Source organism: Ostrinia nubilalis, chromosome 8 (assembly GCF_963855985.1).
Source record: "Ostrinia nubilalis chromosome 8, ilOstNubi1.1, whole genome shotgun sequence".
NCBI classification, from domain to species: domain Eukaryota; kingdom Metazoa; phylum Arthropoda; class Insecta; order Lepidoptera; family Crambidae; genus Ostrinia; species Ostrinia nubilalis.
Genome location: NC_087095.1, coordinates 17,458,128 through 17,480,547, shown reverse-complemented (window position 1 = coordinate 17,480,547; position 22,420 = coordinate 17,458,128). Strand labels below are relative to the sequence as shown.

The 22,420-nt window shown below is 36.4% G+C and overlaps 1 protein-coding gene across 1 annotated transcript in view; it reads left to right on the top strand.

The window, feature by feature from the left end:
• Positions 1-22,420, top strand: part of LOC135074087 (EGFR adapter protein-like) — a 59,052-nt gene that overhangs the window by 10,670 nt on the left and 25,962 nt on the right. Inside the window, exon 2 of the mRNA XM_063968392.1 lies at positions 7,865-7,945. Within this exon, the coding sequence (XP_063824462.1) occupies positions 7,904-7,945 (42 nt within the window). The 5' untranslated portion in view covers positions 7,865-7,903. The remainder of the gene's footprint in view (positions 1-7,864; positions 7,946-22,420) is intronic.

Below are 22,420 nucleotides of genomic sequence, written 5' to 3'. Positions count from 1 at the left end.
GCACGTCAACGTAACCACTGTGGGTTCTTGTGCAGTTGCAATAGGGGCGAGTTTGCAACAAAAATGGGTAGCCTGATGTGCTGTCGTGTGTACATTGCCTAAACTCTCCAGGCATTCTGTAGATTACTTACTTATTGTATGGAATATCTGTATTATACACACTGCCGGTAACAGATACATTATGTTACTCTGCCCAGCAAACCCTCTCTTTGTTTCTTTTCTCTCGTTTGTTTATCAACTGACTGGACGTCGCTTCTAATCCTGGGAGTCCAGGGAAGCTATTCAAAAAACAAACACTCGCTGTCCTCGGCACGCCGTTTGTGCGGGGTACCGTGTGTGGTCCACTTGTTTGGGACTCGCATCTGTTTCTCGTCCTTCACACATTTGAAGCTCAAACAAATATTTCTTTATGCACTTTTTATGAACATAAGGCAGAAGGGTACGCAGTATGGTTTTAAGTTGTTAAGATGGGTTAATTTTTCTAAGTCTAAGATATCAGACACCGGTTGTTTAATGAAGTTGGTTATAAATATAAAGATGGTTGATTGGATTAGTCGTTGATGTTATAGTGACTCTATAGGTAGTTATAGTGATTATTAATTTTAGATCCAAAAACTCGGTAATATTCAGCTGCATATTAAATTTTTCGAATTACAAGTAAAATGCCTAAAAGTTTTGTTTTATATGGCGCGTGTATATTTGTTTATGTAACATTTATGCATAAAAATCAATTTCAAAAACCCTTTTCATGCTACCCACATTTCCCTCCCATAACTCGAATACACGTCGTACCCAAACGAAAGCCAATAAAGAATTGTGAAATATCGGCGCCGGCGCACGGGGCATCGAGTTCACAATTCCAAGAACTTGCAATACGATACTGCGCGCGACTCGCCCATACTGCACCCGGTTTGATCGAGAAAGGAATTGAAAACATTTTCAAAGATTTGTTTTGTTGTTGGTATGTTTAGAAAGATGGTAGGAGTTATAGAGCAGGCCTACGTCTATCTATGGTTGAGAAATGGGAAAGAAGAAGCAGCGTAGCAGTTGAAAGTAAGCTCATAAAAGGAAATTTTGTTAAAAACAAGTTGGATAAAAGTAGGTTTAACATGTTAAAGTTAGTAATGTGCTAAAAGTCAAGTCAACAACATACAACGGTACCTAAAGTTGACAGAAAAAAAATGCCCAACTACTTCCAGCTCAGTCTCAGAAGCCCTAGGGCGGTGACTGAGAAAAATGACGTTTATCCTCCACTGAACTGCACAAATTAATTTTGTAGAGGGAAACTGACCGGCCATTTTGTACCCGTCGCCTCTCGCGGCCGGGAATTAGCCCGTCCGCGGCCGCCTAACGACCGGGCTCCGCGAGCTGTTTATTTATCTAATTACATGCCCGCGGACTCCACGGCACAGGGAAAATAAAACGGGCAGCGTTTCATGTGCATGAAAGTTTGCCCGGGCAGTATGTAGAGTTAGGAGTGCAACTTCGATATTTTGTAAATCATAATCTTAGAGAACTGTCTATATTGATTTTGTTAATATGTTTACAAATAACAATAATGTTACAATTATACATAGATATCTAAACAACCAAAAACACAGAGAGTATACTTTGTCTAGAATATCTTCTGTCTGATTTACTTAACTTTGTGTACACTTATTTATCTTATAATCATATTACCAAAGTCTATCAAAAACTCTACTGTGAACTTACTGTTCTATTTCAACTTTTTATGAAACAAAACTGTACTTCCAAACACAGCAAAATGATCTTTATCAATTTTAAATGAAGGGTTAACTTTAACCAGGAATAATTTCATAATCTCACAATGGAAATTAGATTTTATCATCGCGTTCTTAAGGCATATTTTCCGATTGTCAGAGTAGGGTAAATTGCGAGAGAAATAGGTAATTATAATGTCTAACCGTGGCGCTACCGGGGACGCGGACTGATGTCGCGGCGGGGTGGCATTAATTGGTAATGTTCAGCGGTGTGCGAATGCTCGGCACCGGCTGCTTACGTTATAGGGCAGTCAACCGCGAGCGTTAGAAGGTTAACATTTTACTATTAGGGGAAGCCCGGGCAAGAAGCATAATGTGGGTAAGAAGAATAATCGATTTTACTAAAAACCTACAACACATGGTGCTACTGGACGTTTGCGGGTCTGTAAAACAGCAACACAGCTACGCCATGATAGTTCCACCAAAACAATACATGCGTGAACTTTTTGTCAATTCGAAATCAAAAGTTTTTGGCTGTTTTCTTACGATTTTTGGCAAAGTATGCGTGTTGATTTCTTGTATTACGTATTAAGTGTTGACTTATAGACTCTGTTTAGTTGACTGCATGTTAAATTAAGTTTAATTTGTGTGTGTTGCTTTTTTTCACCGGTAGAAATTTAACGGGTGGGTACACAACCTTTAAATATTGGTGCTTTGGGCAAGACGGATATGGGCAAAACGGATAGGTAAAGACAGCCATAACTGAATAGCAGGCCCTAACAAAACCACACATCTGAAAACAAGAACTTCCAAACAAGACTTGTCAAGAGGAAAAATGACCAAAAACAAAAATCAGATGGAGAAAACAAAATATTTATGTTGTGTGCTCAGAAGAATACACTGAACCACCTACCGAGGATTGGTTGGATAGAATGCAATCAATGCAAGAAGTGGGCACACGAGGATTGTACCTTATACTCAGGCATAAGCAGTTATTATTGTGATGATTGCAATGATTAAAGCAGTTATTACTGTACATATCCGTCTTGCCCAGGGGGGTCGGGCAAAATGGATAATTGGAACTTTTTTTTTAATGACATTTTTATTGTAGAATTTGTTTAAGTTTCTAAGTTTATTCTTTACAATTCCAAAGATGATTACCTAAGATACAAATTATTAATTAAGAGACTGTTGTTGATAGCATATTTATGTGGTTTTTTTGCCACTTTTCTTAAGTTATCCGTGCTGCCCGGGCTTCTACCTTCAAATAAAAGACAAGTGTTGCTGGCAGTTTGGCCAGCAATCCTTTTTAATAATTGTTTATGGTTTTTTACTTTTTTTTAATATTGTTTTTTAGATTGATAGATTTTGAAGTGGCTTTTTGTACGCTTTCGTGTTCTAATGTATTGAGCATTATACCTACTGTTTTGGCCCTTTTTTGGTGTTTCCTTGCTTGTAGCATACCTATAATCACCACCGGCAGGCCTATCCATCTAATACAGTCCACTCCATCGTTTTTAACAACAAGCAAATAACTTTGACGATGAAATTTTCTTGCAAAGCGAGTTTTAGAACTTTATGATAACCAATTTCTATTTGAATTACGTATAGTAGGTATAATGTTACCAAACATATTCATAGAAAATCAACTGTCTGAATTCACTGATTATATTAATTAACAGTAGGTACTTGTAATAGTAACATTAAAAAATCCTCTGACATGTGTAACCCGATGGCGTAAGATTATAAAAAAAGTAACTCTACTATGCTATTCTACTCTATGCTAGGCTCTACTAGAATATTTTAAGGTTACAGTGGATGCTGGGAGCTGTAGAATACTCAATGCCCAACTGAAAGCTTTGGAGACTTGACTTGTCTCATAAAGGCATCTAACGGCGATTCATAAAATCTGACACATGCATGAGGTACTCATACGGCAATAAATGGTCTTTCTCTAACAAATACACAATAACCGATAAATAAACAGTGTTTCCGGCGAGGCATCCGAGCCTCAATATTAGCTTTATGTCCATGTGGACTCAAGAGGATCTCCTTCATTTTTCAAATATATGCCCGGGGCCCATGAATAATTTGAATGTTATATTAAAGAGGCAAGGCGGCCGCGAACCAGCGAGATTTACCGTCAATTGTTTTGCAGCTCTGATACATATTTAGCGGCCGTTGCCGGCACTCTTAGCATAATAGTTTGTTTGCAAATACCCTCCAATCGTCTAGTTCTGACTGGCAAATTTTAATAAGTTTTAGCGATATTATTTTGTGGTGTTTATTGGGTCTTAGTTGACTACTGAAGAAATACTGCCTTTCAAAGTTGGAGTTGGCAACTTAAACCATAATTTTGCAAGACATAAGTACCTATTGTTAAGAAACACGATCAGTGAAGTTTTGAGTAGCGGACATCCCTTAACCTACTTTTATTTGAACTTTGTAATCATTAGTACCTACCTACTTAAACTTTTTTTGCAAAGTTTTTATACACAGAAGGAAAAAAAATTCAAGTTCTCGTTTTCAATTAAACTGTTTTCAGTAAGCTAAGTTATTCTACCCATTAATTGAGAGCTTGTATTAACTCCTGTGTGGCAGAATGCCAACTTGACTATACTACTTAACTCCATATTATCTGTCTTCGTATAACCTGCATTTAATATTGTTGGAAAAAGGCTTGATGAAAGTACCAATAACATAAGAAAAATTGCATTATTTTACCAACCCGTAGGCCTAAGATGCGCGCCGTGATAGGCGGTTATCACGCCATTTTATCGATTTTGCCCATACAAATTGACGTCGATAAAAGTTATCACTGCGCGCATCTTGGGCCTACTCAACTTAGATTACTTTAGGTCCTATATCAGTCTATAACATGAAGCTGCCTGTACAAGCAGGTACTTCTTCTCACAAGCATTTATTGTATACCATGAGCTCTCGCGGTCCACACCCACGCGTGGGCTGACAGGCGTCTGTCTATCTGTTCAAATCCCCGCCCACGCGCCATGTTAACATGAAGCGGTTTTATTTTATTGGCGATTCGTTCGGATCGCGAATAACGGTTTGGTGTTGGAATTAATGGCGCGGATTTGTTGGTTTTTGGGGCGATGAAAGTCCGGATTAGGATGGGATTTCAAATTTTTTTTCAGTTAAGACTAGAACATTTAAAAATTTCAACAATTTACGGGCTCTTTCCAAGGTTGTTAAATCCAGCAAAACATACATTCAACCTATTGTTTTTTATTTAAAAATTTTTCATAGTGTATATCAGACGAAAGCTCGGTAGTATGAAGATTATTAAGAGATAAGAGACTATCAAAATTAAGCAATTAATACTTTAGGTATAGTATCGGAAAATAAAATAAGTGAAACAAAATTAAGAAAGTTATTTGTTTTTTATTGGTGTGACAGTATGAATAACATGAATAACAAGGTATGCAACACCAATACAAACATAAGATAAATATATGCATACTTCTTTTGTTCTGTGATGTTTAATTCACTTGACACACTTTCAACTCGAGTTGATGCCGAGTGAGATTGCATGCAATCTTTGATTGACATCGGCATTGTGTGAACATAATGAAACTATGTATGGTTATCTCACTCTAAGTACAGGCAATAAAACTTTTATACAGCTATAAATTATTACTATTAAACCCCTTTGTCACAAAATTTTTGCGTGATTTTACAACATGGGACTACCTACTTGAGTTTCATTTACGAGTGCTCGTACTACCATGCGATATTATGAAATACTAGCTGTTGCCCGCGGCTTCACCCGCGTGAAATACAGTTTGTCACAGATCGTCGTAAATAATAGCCTATATGTTATTCCGGGTTATAAACAATAATACTGTAGTTTCATCAAAATCCGTTAAGTTGTTTTTGCGTGAAAGAGTAACAAACATACAGACATCCAAACTTTCGCATTTATAATATAATATTAGTAGGAAGTAGGATGTAAGCCCACTGTAACTCCATATTATTTATCTTGTGGTGTACATGAAGACTGCGCTTTCGATTTAATACGAACAAGTATTTGACGTTTGTTATCAATCATTGATAGCGTCTTGACTTTCCACTTCGCGGATTAGATTGGTTTCTTTTCACTTTCACGTGAATAATAATTATGTGTTTTCAACCGACTTCAAAAAAGGAGGAGGTTCTCAATTCGACCCGTATGTTTTTTTTTCTATGTTTGTTACGCGATAACTCCGCCAATTATGAACCGATTTGAACAAATCTTTTTTCGGCGTATAGGTAATACCTCAAGGGTGGTCCCATTTAAATTTAATAATAGAAAAAACAACCCCCAAGGGTGGAAAATTGGGGATGAACTTTTTTATACGCAATATCTCCGCCGATTATAAATCAATTTGAACGATTATTTTTTTGTTGAATAGGTATTATCAAAAGGGTGGTTTCATGCGAATTTGAAGAAAATATTTCACCCCCAAGGGTGTAAAATTGGGGATGAACTTTTTTATACGCAATATTTTTAATTTTTAGTTTTTTTTTGTGTTCACGCATTTGAAGTCGGTTTTATTTTTTTTTAAAGTTAATTATGGATTTGTACATTATGTAATAGTACAATAATTGTATCTAATGAAGGTGAGTAGATTTATTAGCAATACCAAGAACTCTATATTAGTTAAAATACAGATTGAACTTTTTAGCTTTATAACCTCTAGTCTCCAGTAACAAATACCACGGGCCCAATTTCACAATATTAACCAAATACAATGGAGTCAAATATTTAAAACATATCTATCTGTCAAGTTCAGAAGAGATAAGACAATTGGTATTTAAAATAAGTATCGCTTTGTGCCGTTTACAAACACATTCAGACAGTTATGTTGTAAGAATGCTAGCGGGTTTTAATTGACTAAAATTACAATCACGATTTAGCAATCTAATCAAGCATGTACTACGTTAAGTGCGTATTTAATAATACCTCTAGGTGCATAGCTTTACTTAAGTATAAGAAACACAAGTCTAAAGGGGGTCCCGTATGGTTTAATCCAGCTTCCAGACCGTTATTGCATTTCTAATACCGCAGGAATGGGTCATGAATAAACATTACTAAGTTATTCAGAATGTCACTTAGTTTAATTCCCTCACTCATAACAAGGTCAGTCTTCACAGATTTCTTGAAGTGTAAACTTATAATTCAAATGAAGTGTCCTATTTTTTTCATGTTTTGACTTATGCAAGTAGTATTTCATATTTTTACACTGATATTATAATTAAAATAAACGGCTAAAAATAAGTCAAGTTATTTACCTTAAACTCTGGATTAAAATGACCTTTTCATACTAAATGACAATTTAATCCAGAGTTCATCTAGGGTGTAAATTTTATTAATAAGGGGGTGAGAATATTACGCTCCTTACTCTAAATTGTTAGGGAAAACGCAATGTAGCTAAAAGCTCTGATTTTACGTCACTCAAAAAGTTAGAATATGATTTGGATATTGATAAAATATTTTCAGCATAAAAATTAAATGTGTGTAGTTTTCATTGCCTGCAACCCTCAAAAACAGGCCCATCTATGTGAAGCATTGTCAGGCGATTGAAGCTATAACGTTTTACGAGCCATAAAGTTATTTGTAATTTCATACGAGCCCCCATAGGATTACTTTGAAGGTTTTGTGGCGTGATAAAATTCGTCGCTTTTCATTGGTGCCACAGGGTAAATATACAATATTTTCCGAACGATAAGGTCACGGCTGTGTTATTATTATCCAAATCCGAAATAATTCAGCTATTTATTTTTAAAAACAAATCGAGTATTGCTCCTCGGCCACGCGACACTGGTCAACAAGAAAAACGACATTATTTTTTCGACGACTACTCTCGACTCTCTTTTGTTTTTTCTCACCTCAACTCTCGCCCGATAATTCACGCAACACTTTTCCATGACTTGAATTTGTAAATTATAATTTACCTATAAATAACGAAATATTCTCGTTTTTACCCACATCCAGTAATTATTATTATAGTTTACAAAACCTCGAAGCACACATTACACACAAGATTTGGGTCCATCGAGCCTCTACATTGACATGATAACTTTTCATAATATTAAATATTATGTCAGACCACTGCAGTCTGCTAACCTGTCATGTTTGCTTGCAGGCGGAGGAACTGAACGCGCTGGTAGGAGATGCGTTCCGAATGGCGTTCGCGTCGCAGCTGCAGCCCTCCGCTCCTCTCTGGGTGAGTCTATGATTTATACACTGTGTATCTGTTATACTAGGTCAGACATCGATACGCTATGTTAATTAGGTATGCCTGTTTTCGCCATCAATCCCTAACTTTTAAGTGACCCATATGGAAACAAAATTCCTGTTGTGTGTTACCATATAGGAGTCACTTAAAAATTAGGAATTGATGGTGAAAACGGGCATTAGATTCCTATTGTGGTTTATGAAGTCTAACGGTAAAATGAATAAAACAATAAGAGAACGCATTATAGCCAGAAAGAACAACTAGAGATAAGAAGCCGCATTAAACGTTAAAATTTGAGATTTTCTCGCATACATTTGGGCCGAATATGTACCTACTGACTTTTATCTCACACATCATTATGTGATACACAGATAGATACATTTATCTAGCACACCCTTCACGTATTATCCTCTATCTATGGTAAAGTAGATTAAAGTTTATCAAATTGAGTACGAAATACCCATCTGAATTCACCATTAATTTATACTCCTAATATGAAAACGACAGCAACAACATTAATTTAATTACCAGCAAGGACAAACGAATCTAAAATGAATGCTATGCATTTGATTCCGTTCGCTTAGCTAACTGGTTTAGTGTTCTCGCAGCAAGGAAACCGCCTATATCCGTATCCATGATACTTGTTCCCAAGCTACTTACAGCCGGTGTAATTACAGACACCAGGGGCAATACCAGTCTTTAAAGTGGCCAATGGATTCTGTCTTGGCCGAGACTGATGGCCGTCTTGTTGTGGGTCCAGTCGTATTAAATTTCCAGTGTTATTATTGACGTTTCTGTTAAGTTGCTTGAAAATGAATGTTGTTTTGTCGAAACAGTGTTGTTTTTATGGGAGTCAACTTTTTAAGCTTAGCTTTTTTGAGATTTTAAACTTTCGCGTTCTATTTCAACTAAAAACACAGATCTCAACGTGACCGCGCGTAGCTATTTTAGTTAAAATGTTTATGTTATTGTTAAAAAATAACTTGCTAAAATTAGCTGAAAATTACAAGTACCTACGCCTACAAAGTTTTCGAGCCAGCGCCGAAAAAGAACGTATAAAATATGCGTAGGTACTATATGTTAGCTTGCCATGTACCGTGTCTTGCCTCGGTCCCAGAGGCCGACCGAAGTGCAATATTGTTCTATGAGCAACGCAAGGTGCAGCCAACAACGTTACCGATGATTTAGAGCCGCAATAACAACTGCGGCTAGCGGCCGCCGACGCCAGCGTTATATTCAGAAAAGTCCATGGTAATAAAGCCGCTTGTAAGCACTTTTGCCCATAAATCGCACACCTAGATCTAAACTGAGACAACTCAAAAAAGGGCATTTTTCAGGAGGCGAAAAAAACGTATTACTACATTTTTTGTTAGGGAAGTTATGAAACTCAGTTTTATTTTGGATTATTGATAGGCTGTGAAATGAGCCTGTGTATAAACTGGGTCAAAAAATCTATCCTTTTTACCTTTAATCGCAGTTTTTTTAGTTGTTACATTTTAGGGGAATGACTTTGTATAAATAATAAAGTTCATTTAGACTTGAATCAGTTTTGTTTGGACATTTTGAGATTTGAGTCCTCCTTTTCCACTCTTAAAATTTTTATATCGTGCCATTTAACTTGATTCCGATTTTCGTCTACAACCAAATTAGTTGCCCACATTTTTTGCAAGATTTTAGTGTCATAAAACTTTTCGAATGTCATCTCTTCCATGTTCTTTGGTCCTCTGTATTTCAAAATTTCAAGATGTGGCTGAGTGCTCTTCCTGCACTATTAAAGTGTTTTCATTGAATGTTTCGATATCCTTAATCATCAATTTAGGAATTGTTTGAGAAAACAGTTCTTTTTTAACACAATTTGAATCAGCATAAGAGATATAAATGAAGATTTCATGACATGGTGAACATGATAGGTGTTTGAGTTTCTTCAGCCACTTTTTCTTAGCATCGGCTGATTGATATGTTTATTTATTATTTATTTACTTATTATAGACCTTTTTTCTACATTATTTTTTATTTCTACATTATAAAGAAGGTTTTATCTCTTGTGCAGACAACAGCATATCAGACTATACACATACACTTGTATTACAACTACATTAGTTACTGCAGTGTTTAACTTGAAGTGCCGTCGTCTGTACATTGCCATTTTAACTATCTTTACACTGTTCTCTCAAAATATTTAAAAAAAAACGACCTAGCATATTTTTTTCGGAAAATAAAAAAAATATCCACTGTAATTTTTACTTATCCAACAATAGTAAGTTAACTCAAAACACTCTTCTCAAACACAAAAGTTGAACAGTTTGAATAAAACTAACTTTATTTAGAAACAGGGATTATCATACTGTACATGATTTTAGGTGAAACATGCAAAACTACGCGTTCTGTATAGAAAAACATTGAATTGAAATTTGTTCCAACAAAACTACGCCAACTAGAAATTCACAAGTTGATTCATCAAAACAAACTCAACTCAAAATAGTAACAAAATATAAGTTACTTTATCAAACAAAACTGGAACAAGTCAAAATGATCTGGTTGACTATTGCAGAACAATTCATCAATACTGTTACTACTCAAATTAACTCATTACATATTTTCTGCTTAACTGTAACAAATCTAAATATCCGCGCTTTCGTTTATTTTAATACGTGCACTCTCTGATACTAGCGAAGGTCAACTGACAAAACGCTTGTTTAGGTGGAAGGGGTTGACAAGCGTTGATTCAACAAAAGTAAGTTATCGCCATCTAGCGGCAAATGGATCAAGGCTTTATTAAAACCTGTTATGCGTATGATAACCGAGTATTTGAATACAAGCATAAGTCAAAATTGGCAATTTTTGAGTTGTCTCAGTTTAGATCTAGGTGTGCGAAATGTATGAACGTTTACCCTTTATTTGAAAAGGATAGAAATAGCACATACTTAATAGTTAGAACTTAATCGATATCTCTAAATATAACTCAAAGGTGCCTGACTGACTGACCTGATCTACCAACGCACAGCCCAAACCACTGAACGGATCGGGCTAAAATTTGGCATGCAGGTAGTTGTTATGACGTAGGCATTCGCTAAGAAAGGATTTTACGAAACTCCACCCCTGAGGGGGTAAAACGGGATCCACGCGTACGAAGTCGCGGGCGGCCGCTAGTTATCAAATAATACACATGTGTGACACATTGGTGAGTTGCATAAACGCAAGCAAAGAAGCATATTTTCCAAATAAACGGTCATACCTACTTACTTTCATTTTGATTTATCAATTCTACCAGCACTAATACCATAGTATGAAATAGCAATCCTTCTAATATTATAAATGCGAAAGTTTGGATGTCTGGAAGTTTGTTACTCTTTTACGCAAAAACTATTGAATGGATTGTGTTGAAACTTTACAGTATTATTGTTCATAACCCAGGATAACATATAGGCTATAATTTATGACGATATGTGACAAACTAAATGTCACGTGGGTGAAGCCGCGGGCAAAAGCTACACTCGCGAGCAAAAGTTTGGAATCACTTACATGAAGTTGTTTCCACGCGAACTTGTGTACTAACGAATTTGTTAGGAACAAAAAAGTGGCACCATTTTTAAGATTAAACTTTTATCTTTAAATTGATACCAAATTCATTTAAATCACACCAGTATTTAAAAAGATATCCCGGCTGATGTAAAGAAGTAACGAAAAAGACATGTATGAACTGTTTGATACGTCGCGAGTTGCGGCCTATTTACCCCCTATAAAAGCACGCGTTTTCGGATTTTTGCTTTCACACGTTGATTCATACACATCTCCGCTTCTTTTGACACTTTACCTGGGATTCTACACCTTCAGAAGCAGCACAAATCGTTGCACTATTGCAAGAAGGGCTCAGCCAGCGGGCTGTCGCACGTCAGCGCCACATAAGCCAGTCCTGGGTTTCAAAAGTTTTAAGACGCTTTCGGGAGACTAGTGGCTTTATCCCGAGACCAAGTTCTGAACAGCGCCCGCGCACATCGCAGAGGGAAGACCGTTTTTTCATGTCAACCTCTCTATGAAATCGTCATTTGACTGGAATCGACGTCCAGTAAGAGCTCAGAAATGTTCGTAGGATAGCTGTTAGCGAGTAGACAGTTTGTCTAAGACATAAGCAATAGAATTTAACTCCAAAAAGGCCTGCCACAGGCTCGAAACTGACGGCAGGTCACCGATAAGCACGTTTTCAATTTGCTCGTACACATCTCGATGTTAAGTCGAGCAAGCCACCCCCATAAGCCACTGTTTCAGCGAACCAGCACTGCACAAATCGCTCCTCAGGCCGCCTATAAACCCGACCTCTTCGACTGCTGCCCTGCAAACACAGTTTGCATTCATCGGAGAACAGAACTCGCCTCCATTACTCGCCTTCCCATCGAGATGTGTACGAGCAAATTGAAAGGGCGCTTATCGGTGACCTGCCGTCAGTTTCGAGCCTGTGGCAGGCCTTTTTGGAGTCAAATTCTATTGCTTATATCTTAGATGAACTGTCCACTCGCTAACAGCTATCTTACGAACATTTCTGAGCTTTTGATGGACATCGATTCCAGTCAAATGACGATTTCATAGAGAGGTTGACATGAAAAAACGGTCTTCCCTCTGCGATGTGCACCGGCGCTGTTCAGAACTTGGTCTCGGGATAAAGCCACTAGTCTCCCGAAAGCGTCTTGAAACTTTCGACACCCAGGACTGGCTTATGTGGCGCTGACGTGCGACAGCCCGCTGGCTGAGCCTTTCTTGCAATAGTGCAACGATTTGTGCTGCTTCTGAAGGTGTAGAATCCCAGGTAAAGTGTCAAAAGAAGCGGAGATGTGTATGAATCAACGTGTGAAACCAAAAATCTAAAAACGCGTGCTTTTATAGGGGCTAAATAGGCCGCAACTCGCGACGTATCAAACAGTTCATACATGTCTTTTTCGTTACTTCTTCACATCAGCCGGGATATCTTTTTAAATACTGGTGTGATTTAAATGAATTTGGTATCAATTTAAAGATAAAAGTTTAATCTTTAAAATGGTGCCACTTTTTTTGTTACTTACAAATTCGTTAGTACACAAGTTCGCGTGGAAACAACTTCATGTAAGTGATTCCATAGTTTTGCTCGCGAGTGTAGTTTTATCATAAACTAGCTGACCCGGCGAACTTTGTTCCGCCCTAATGGCAATAAATAAGCAGACTTTTTTTTTTAATTTCGAACGGGATAAAAAGTATCCTATGTCCTTCTCCTGGCTCTAAACTACCTCCCTGACAATTTTCAGCTAAATCGGTTCAGCCGTTCTTGAGTTATAACTGGAGTAACTAACACGACTTTCTTTTATATATATAGATCATCTGCTGCTTCAGCAATAACTTGCAATGAAAAATTATGTCATCTCCTGCGCTCGCCCTGTCATTTGAATATTTAGCTGCATGTAATAGCATAGTTTAATTATGCTAATTCGCCGCGCGCATCTATCACCCGCAGGATGTGCGCGGGCGCAGGGTGACGTACAACTTGACTATCAAGCGGTCTTTACAATATTCGATTGAAGACAATATTAGGCAATACATTAATATTGAGACTGAAAAAGCACGCAGCTTTTAGTTTATTTTTCACTATGTTGTTAAGATATTAATTATTATTGTCGAATAGATCATTAATTTTCAATCGAATTCCATTGTCCCAATTAACAAGACTGTTAAACAATCGATACATTTAGTTAAAAAATAAATAATCATAATCGCATGATTTTTGCTGAAGCAAAGTTGTTTTTAGTGCGGTTAGGTAACTTTTCTTTTGTCTTTCATTTTCAACGCTACCTGTAGGCCTAGGATACGCGCCGCGATAAACGTTTATAACGCCGTTTTATCGATTTAACGCGATAAGCCTATACATTTGTCATCTACAATCATCGATATGATTTCATCACGGCGCGCATCCCAGCCCGGCTGATATGCCGGTTCGATAGGACGTTATTAACCATAATCTGTTTGTGTAAATATCATATCATATCTGTTGGTAGGTCCTACATATCTATTGGGATATTTATAACACCGGGAAGATAATGACGCGGCGCACCTTCCGTTCACACGGGATCTGACGATTAGCATGGTTTATTTTTAGCCTTGTCGACAAGATCAATGACAACCCATGAAGCGACTAATGCATCTTAAATAGCCTCTATACGAATGCGATTATTTTCATACCTAAGATTAAAAATATTTTCCTGGTTCTCCTAGAAATGTCTCCGTGAATAAGCGATCTAAGCAGAGCCTAATGGCGCAGTTACAATATGCGGAAAATTGATCGAGACTCATAGTGTAAACACGAACTTCAGTTAGTTTCGCCGTGCGTCGCCCATACTTCGGTGTGTGAGCTCGCGCTTTGTCTCGGTCAATTTCCTGCATAGTGTAAGTGCGCCATAAGGTCGTATGTCATATCTTCAGACACGTGATTGCAGGAAATTGGCGGAGACGTAATAGTGTGAACACCATCTCGGTTTCTTTATTTTTCCCCTCCTGTCCGTCGCCCATACTTTGGTGTGCGATCTAGCGCTTCGTCTCGGTCAATTTTCCGCATAGTGTAAGTACTTGGGCCAAGGTGTTACATATCTATCACTAATATTTTAAATGTAGGCGTAACCTGCCTAAACCACATATGCACCCAAACGGCAATTTTCCACCACACCGTAGTTCCGGCACCAATCACGTAGTTCCGGTCTCCGGCCCGCTCGGACCTCCCGCGGTAATTTGAACCACTTTAGAGCGCGTTGATTTATGGCCCCTGCATGATGGGGCCGTAAATAACCCTAAAATACTAATAGCAGCTGCATATTACACTTGCTCTGTCAACAGGAACAAAACAAATGGGCGTTGAAAACGCGAAAATTTCTATGGCATTTCCCTTTTTTTAATTATTGCAAAGTTATGGCATTTATTATTTTCTAACAAAAAATAACTAAAATACACTCAACATCAAATAAGCCGCACCTTCCGCAACGTGAACTTTAAAGATTTTCTCCTGACACAATCATGGTGCCCCAACAATATTGGTGTTATTTGAAAGCCCAATAAATATCCTTAAAGAAAAACACATTTGATTTCTTAATAAATGATTAACATATACCATAAATGTGACTTGAAAATAGACCTCACTTTGGGCCCACCTCTGGGATCAATTAGACCAAATTCTATGGTTATAAAACCAAATAATGATCATACGTATCCTCTTTAACATATGGATAGCGATTAATCCCAACTTAACAGTTTTATAGCCATAAAAATTGGCTCAAGCGTAACTACCTATTTTTTGAAGAAGTGACTCTGGATCCTTCTAAAGACACATTTTTGGGGTAAAAACCTTTCCTTTAATGAAATTAAGTTTAGAACTAGGCTTTTAAATGATGCCAGTATTGGTGGGAAGTGGGGATGCATACGTTTCAAAGTGCTTGTCGCGGGAGGTGCGATTTATTTGATGTCGAGTGTAGTATAATACATATCCTTAAACACAGTCCGTATTTCGTTTTAAAATATTATTAACATTTGCGGCCATGACTCTGCGTGTTTTTTTTTTGCTTTTTGATCATTCTATAAATGAAAACTGTCGACAGCTATCAAAGAAAGAAGTCATTTCATACCCAGTCATTATAAAAATAAAGAATGTCAGAAGCAAACAGGATTAATCTTTAAGAATTTACGAAGGAAGCCTGAAATAAAGTAATTAACGTTTTTATTGAGAAGCAAATAAAAGCACTCGGTGACATGATGGCGCTATCAAGTAATAAAACTTTAAACTTGAATTTAGTGATTTTTATGACAGGGAAATAACCAAATTCAATTAAGCTTATAATAAACTAATTCATTGGAATTAAGCTCTCAGTGGTCCACTATTTTCTATATTCGTTTTGTGTTGTTATTGTTTCATAATTTATGCCTAGGCTGGGTTGCACCATCTTATTTTAACTTTGACAAACGTCAAAAATCTGTCAAACTAAATACAAAAAACACCGGTTATCGTCAAAGTTACGGTCAAAGTTAGGTGGTGCAACTCAGCCTTACTGTAGTAAAAGTAAAGTCTATTCTATTCTATTCTCTTAACTTTAAAGGGGAATAACTACCAAAAAAGTTCGCTTATTTCCGTTATCATTAAATAATAATTGTATTTTTATGTTGTTTCAAAAAATATTTGGCATTATCATCACTATTATATTTTTAGTGGGCCATAATTTAGATTTTAATTGCTCTGAGTATTGTTATAATGATGACCTATTGCGCATACCCATGTTACCTACTTTGTCGATTGATTTACTGAGAATTTTAATTCGCCTTAACAAGTTCCCACCTTTATGCCTTTAATGGCCACTAACAAGCAGTAATTGAATAAATAAGACGTAATTTATCCCATTTTTGGTTCACATAAAACCAAATAGCCAGTAGAAGCCTATAATCTAAATTATCTACACCACTTACGAGCCAAATCTGGGGCAGATGAGACGCAGCCTAAACGAAAACAGCTAGCCGATTTAAAGCATTTGTGTTATGTGGAATCCGGGAGTTCTTTTATATTTTTCAGTTTTTCGAAAAGCTGCTATTGAAATATAAGACACTTATAAAATTAGTGCGTGTTGTATTTAAGAGATGTCATCCTAATAAATCTGTGCATGAAACTGAAAAAATATGACATGACAGTGACATATTTACATACCTACTCTATTGAAATTATAACGTGTGCTTATCGTTCTCTGCCACATCTTTCTATGGATTTGGCTGCACATGTGCAGAATGCAAATTAATCTAGTGTTCAAAATGAGCTGGCTGTTCAGAGCCGGCTGAGCAGACGGAGGAGCTGATTTATGAAGGCTGCACATATCTGTTATCGCGCCGACTGATGTATGCTCCTTTGATTTATGGCAGCTTTTTGTGGGGCGTGTTTGATGACCGGTTATGGCCTATTAACAGTTCAATTGTTTTCTATTTTTTTCTTATTCCTTTCGGAGCTCGGGAGGCCCCTTTGATTTTGAGTCAGAGGATTATAGGCGCAAAATAATATAGGTACTTCGCCGATCGAGAGAGGAATATTTCATCACTGTTTTTTAACTCTGAACTAACTAAGTATACCTACTTCTTGTCTATTTTGTATGTACTAAAGTAAAGTAACGTGTTCTAAGGAATACAATCGCAAATGGTCTTTATGTTTGAACGTTTTTATCTCCTACTAGCTGACCCGGCGAACTTCGTACCGCCTTAGCGTAGAGATTTTCTTTATATTTTTTTCCGTAAAAACCTTGTACAGAGTATTAGAAAACTACAAAAAAAAAAATCAGCCAAATCGGTCAAGCCGTTTTCATGTTATGTCGTGACAACGGAAAACGGGTTTCATTTTCAACCGACTTCAAAAAAGGAGGAGGTTCTCAATTCGACCCGTATGTTTTTTTTTTTTTTTTTTCTATGTTTGTTACGCGATAACTCCGCCAATTATGAACCGATTTGAACAAATCTTTTTTCGGCGTATAGGTAATACCTCAAGGGTGGTCCCATTTAAATTTAATAATAGAAAAAACAACCCCCAAGGGTGGAAAATTGGGGATGAACTTTTTTATACGCAATATCTCCGCCGATTATAAATCAATTTGAACGATTATTTTTTTGTTGAATAGGTATTATCAAAAGGGGGGTTTCATGCGAATTTGAAGAAAATATTTCACCCCCAAGGGTGGAAAATTGGGGATGAACTTTTTTATACGCAATATTTTTAATTTTTAGTTTTTTTTTGTGTTCACGCATTTGAAGTCGGTTTTATTTTTTTTAAAAGTTATTATATATACAGTGTGAGTCACGTTAAAGTGTACATATGAAAATATATGAAACTAGACCTATTTTTATCGATAAAAAAAGAGGTCAAAAAATTTTTGAGATTTTTTTTTAATTTTTAATGAATTTTTTTTTCTTCCAATTACTTATTGTAAAGAAAACGTAATAACTTTTAAACTAAGAGGTATATCCTGATAAAACAAAAACAGTAATAATGCTAAATAACAGGCGATACTAAAAAAATACATAAAATACCTAGAAAATGCCAAAAAAATAATAAAAAATGAAACTTTTTGAAAAAAATCTGCTTAAAAATTCGTATTTTTTTGGTAATTTGATAAATTTCTCCAAAAAATGCCCCTATAACAGGTGGTTTTTATTACTTTTTATTATTCTCTATCGTATTACTTTTGTAAAACCAAAAATCGCATGTCTCTATCCCTATCACAACGTTTGCAATGATCGTTTGAACTAAGCCTCTCCGGGCGCGCCATTCAACGCTTCGTTAACAACGGAACTGAAAGTGACTCTAGATTTGTAATTTTGATAAAGACAAATTAGATTTTAAATAAAAACAAAAGATTTCGAAGTAAAATAAGCATTTGAGTTAAAATTAAAATTGTCTCTACCTGTAGCGGAGAAAAATGTGGTGGCAGGCCTTTGTTCAAACGATCATAGCAAATGTTGTGATAGGGATAGAGACATGTGATTTTTGGTTTTACAAAAGTAATACGATAGAGAATAATAAAAAGTAATAAAAACTATCTGTTATAGGGGCATTTTTTGGAGAAATTCATCAAATAACCAAAAAAATACGAATTTTTAAGCAGATTTTTTTCAAAAAGCATCATTTTTTATTGTTTGTTGGCATTTTTTGTGTATTTTTTGTATTGTTTTAGTATAACCTATTATTTAGCATTATTACTGTTTTTATTTTATCAGGATATACCGCTTAGTTTTAAAGTTATTACGTTTTCTTTACAATAAGTAATTGGAAGAAAAAAAATTCTATAAAAAATTAAAAAAAAATCTCAAAAAAATTTTGACCTCTTTTTTGTCGATAAAAATAGGTCTAGTTTCATATATTTTCATATGTACACTTTAACGTGACTCACACTGTATAGAAGATAAAACAATTATTTCCACAGGCAAGCCCAATGCTCCCTCTAACCTTATCTCTGTATCTGCTATCTACTCGTTAGGGCAGCCTTAGGCTGCGTCCACAAAGCGTCGCCAGGCGCCAAATTAACACATGGTAGGTACATGATAGTGTAATATTTTATAGCTTAGTTCAAAGTCCATTCCCCATCACACTGATATTCTAGATAGATTTCTAAAATTTAAAAATGGTAGATGATAAGTTTTATGCCGAATTGGCAAATCATCAACAAACGGTATAGTCAATTAACTTTTAAAAAAAATAAAACCGACTTCAAATGCGTGAACACAAAAAAAAACTAAAACATAAAAATATTGCGTATAAAAAAGTTCATCCCCAATTTTCCACCCTTGGGGGTGAAATATTTTCCTCAAATTCGCATGAAACCACCCTTTTGATAATACCTATTCAACAAAAAAATAATCGTTCAAATTGATTTATAATCGGCGGAGATATTGCATATAAAAAAGTTCATCCCCAATTTTCCACCCTTGGGGGTTGTTTTTTCTATTATTAAATTTAAATGGGACCACCCTTGAGGTATTACCTATACGCCGAAAAAAGATTTGTTCAAATCGGTTCATAATTGGCGGAGTTATCGCGTAACAAACATAGAAAAAAAAAAAAAACATACGGGTCGAATTGAGAACCTCCTCCTTTTTTTTGAAGTCGGTTGAAAAGTATGTATGTTGATAATATTCGGTACTTGAGTACTCAATTGTGTCTTGCATTAGGTATTATCGCGCTAGGTCATAATCGTATAAGCGCGTATGAGATGAGACCGCTTCATGGTGATTAATCTGGTAGCAATGAAACTAATATTGAGTTATATTTCTTTCTGAAGCAAAACAACGCTGCACTTTCGTCCACAAAATTAAGTGCGTGCGTCTTCAGTGAGCACCAGTCTTTACAGGATTCACTTGAAACAAACTGTAATAAATACAGATGTGAAGGGTGATATACCACAGATTTATTCGGCTCGCGTGTCCCGGGCCAATCGGCTGGAAGCTCCGGCGCGCATGGACTAGGTATAAATGGAGCGTAGTGTCTTTAGAAATATATTTGGGCTAACTATTGGCGATCACGGTATAGAAAGACACGTTTATAGTAATAGAAATAATGCTCGCTCTAGTAATGATAATAGACGATTGTGGTGTGACCTACTTAGTGCTACCCAGAACGGTATTGGAGTGGTAAAGTGGTAGTCCAACAGAAATATTATTTGTTTTCTCATCTCCATGATAGAAGTTCCTCTTAGTTAATAACGTTTACTATATTGTTGTTTATGATTTTAATAACTCATGACTGTGATTCTTTATCTTCTTCACAAAGAATCGCAGTACCGCACCGGCTCAAATTATTCAACCATAGTAAAATAATCTTAAAAAATAAAATTAGCAGTGGAGCTTTAATAAAACTGTCAGCCAAGCTAGTCTCAAAACCAATTCGCAAAGAGCTCAATCAAACAAAAAACTTATCCGCAACGTATTCCATTCCTTCATTGGCAGAAAAATAAAATTGCCCAAGCCATTGCGAAGGTCTGCCCAATGCAAAAATCGTCGGAACAGTTTCTCATCTTTGCCCTAGAATCCTCCTTTCCCAAACACCCCTAATAAGCCTATCTACCCCCATTTGGCTGGAGCCGTAATATCTTCAATCTGTAGAATCTATCCGAGAAGCACTCAAATTTGATGAAGTTGTATCCCAAAAAGAGAATAAATTCCCAAAAATAGTCTGGCCTTATTACTGATATTATCAGTTTTCCATTTCCCGAATGGCCCTGCGTATACACTTTCTTTCATTGGGCGAATGTTTGTGGGCAATAAGGGCTAGTGAGGATCACATCTCTCAATGTGGACTGATTTTCCTCGCAAACTTATAACCTTAATAATAGTGCGTTGTAATTTTGCGAATGATTAAATAGAAATGACAAATAATTTCAAATAATGCGATCTCTTGGTATATTCTGATTATAATCTATTTATTCTTGGCATGTGAATTTTATGGTTAAAGCCTACATCTAAAGTTATCAGTACATTAAAAATACCAGGTGAGAACCATAGCCACATTACGTTGTTCATCATAGTCCTTATACCACAAAGAATTATTTTCACAAGAAAATCAAGTTTAATTATTACATAATTGAATTTATAACTACATACATTATTACATAATTGAATTTATTACTTATTTCTGGCTTCTAATCATTTAGCTTCCCATTTTTCCCAGTTCCATTGCACATTGGGCACAGACCGATGCGGGACAGTGCAATAAAACACAGCGACTTGCGAACAAGTCGGCTGCGGCTAGAGCACATACAATTTTCCTTATCACCCGTCGATGATCGGTCTGTCGGTTATACGTGTTTGCCCCACTGGGGACAGTTAGGGTTGCCTCTTTATTTGTTCTGTACCTACGCAAAATGTTTTAATGCCTGCATAGTACCAGTACTTTTAAGTTATTATTGGTTAAAATAATCTGTCTATCTGTTTATAAATGAAATTCAATATTATAAATTTTAAATCGTCATTAGACGAACAGTGAATGTGCCAGACTGACTGACTCGAAGATCCAGAGAACGCTGGCTTGGACCCTGCTACTGCTGAACTGTTGTAGTGAAGCCACTTATAACACTAGTTCTTAAAAGGAGTTAATGAGAATATTAGTATTTTTTGCAGTACAAATTAAAAATATTAATTTTCAAGAGAGGATGCCGTCAAATACCTGTCATTGCCTAGTTAAAAAGGTGTAAACTGAAATTCGCAATATAATAGACAACCCTACAGAGCCGGAGCCAGGGGCGCGGGGGCGGGGACCATCAGTCGCAGGGCACGTTTTCTATCAGCCAAGATTACGTTGCCAACGTTTAGGGTGCAGTCTCTTCCTTGGAAAAGGATCGAATTCCTTGAAAATATGTGGGAAAATGCTGAAAGATTTTGCGTTACCAAGTTTTTAAACTTAGCGACGAACAATTTTTCATCATCATTTCAGTATTTTTAGATTGTATCGTATTGAGAAGGCAGTTTATTATGTTTTGGTGTCACAGTTAAACCGCGTTATCATAGACGTCATAAATTGAAGATCTGGCAGATAAAATGTGGCGCCACTTTGACATCGCACACATCCGAAGACTCAAGAGAGGTAAAACCGCTTATTGCTTCTCATACTTTAGTTGTATCAAGATGAAAAAGGTTATGCTGACCTTATTTCTGGTGTTTTGCTTATGCAGTGATCAAATACGACGAACTTTCTGATTAAACGTCCATAAAGATTTATTGACTTTGCCAATTATAACACTCTAACGCCTTGAACATTCTAAAATTCAAACTTTGGGACCTTTGCAGCTATCAACAAAATCATATCTAGAGATATGATCATAAAACTATCAAATCTTATCCAGACACTGGTCAATCTGTGCAAATGCTATACATTTAAGATATTATCGTTACGCAGATAACACCTTGCCAGCTTTGATTACCGATCAGCAATCAGTATGCTTT